Source organism: Phaethon lepturus, unplaced genomic scaffold, assembly GCF_000687285.1.
Source record: "Phaethon lepturus isolate BGI_N335 unplaced genomic scaffold, ASM68728v1 scaffold40540, whole genome shotgun sequence".
Lineage (NCBI taxonomy): Eukaryota > Metazoa > Chordata > Aves > Phaethontiformes > Phaethontidae > Phaethon > Phaethon lepturus.
In genome coordinates, this window is record NW_010514795.1 from 1,543 (window position 1) to 1,809 (window position 267).

The window sequence follows — 267 nt, forward strand, 5'->3', positions numbered from 1 at the left end:
TGTCGCTGCTCCACAAGCACCAGGAGCCCGGCTGCTCCGGCTCTCGCTGAGGACTCCGCACCCCCGGGCCTCTCAGCACGCCAGTACCTATATTATACCTAGTTTCTGTAGGAGTTAGTTTCCGCTGGACGCAGCCGCTCCGGCCCTCGGGACCCTCGCACTCCTCGCTCGGTGCCTCCTGTGCAATGCGAAGGCCTGATCCTTCTCCCGCCCTGGTGCCGGAGGGTGCGGGATTGGACTCCGGTGCAAAGCGTGGGTGGCAAAGCG

The 267-nt window shown here is 64.8% G+C and overlaps 1 protein-coding gene across 1 annotated transcript in view; it reads left to right on the forward strand.

The window, feature by feature from the left end:
- Window positions 1-50, forward strand: part of LOC104626158 (protein snail homolog Sna) — a gene marked incomplete at its 5' end in the record, with an annotated part of 1,588 nt that extends 1,538 nt beyond the window's left edge. The window contains one exon of the mRNA XM_010294010.1: window positions 1-50. Within this exon, the coding sequence (XP_010292312.1) occupies window positions 1-50 (50 nt within the window).
- Window positions 51-267: the final 217 nt, after the last annotated feature.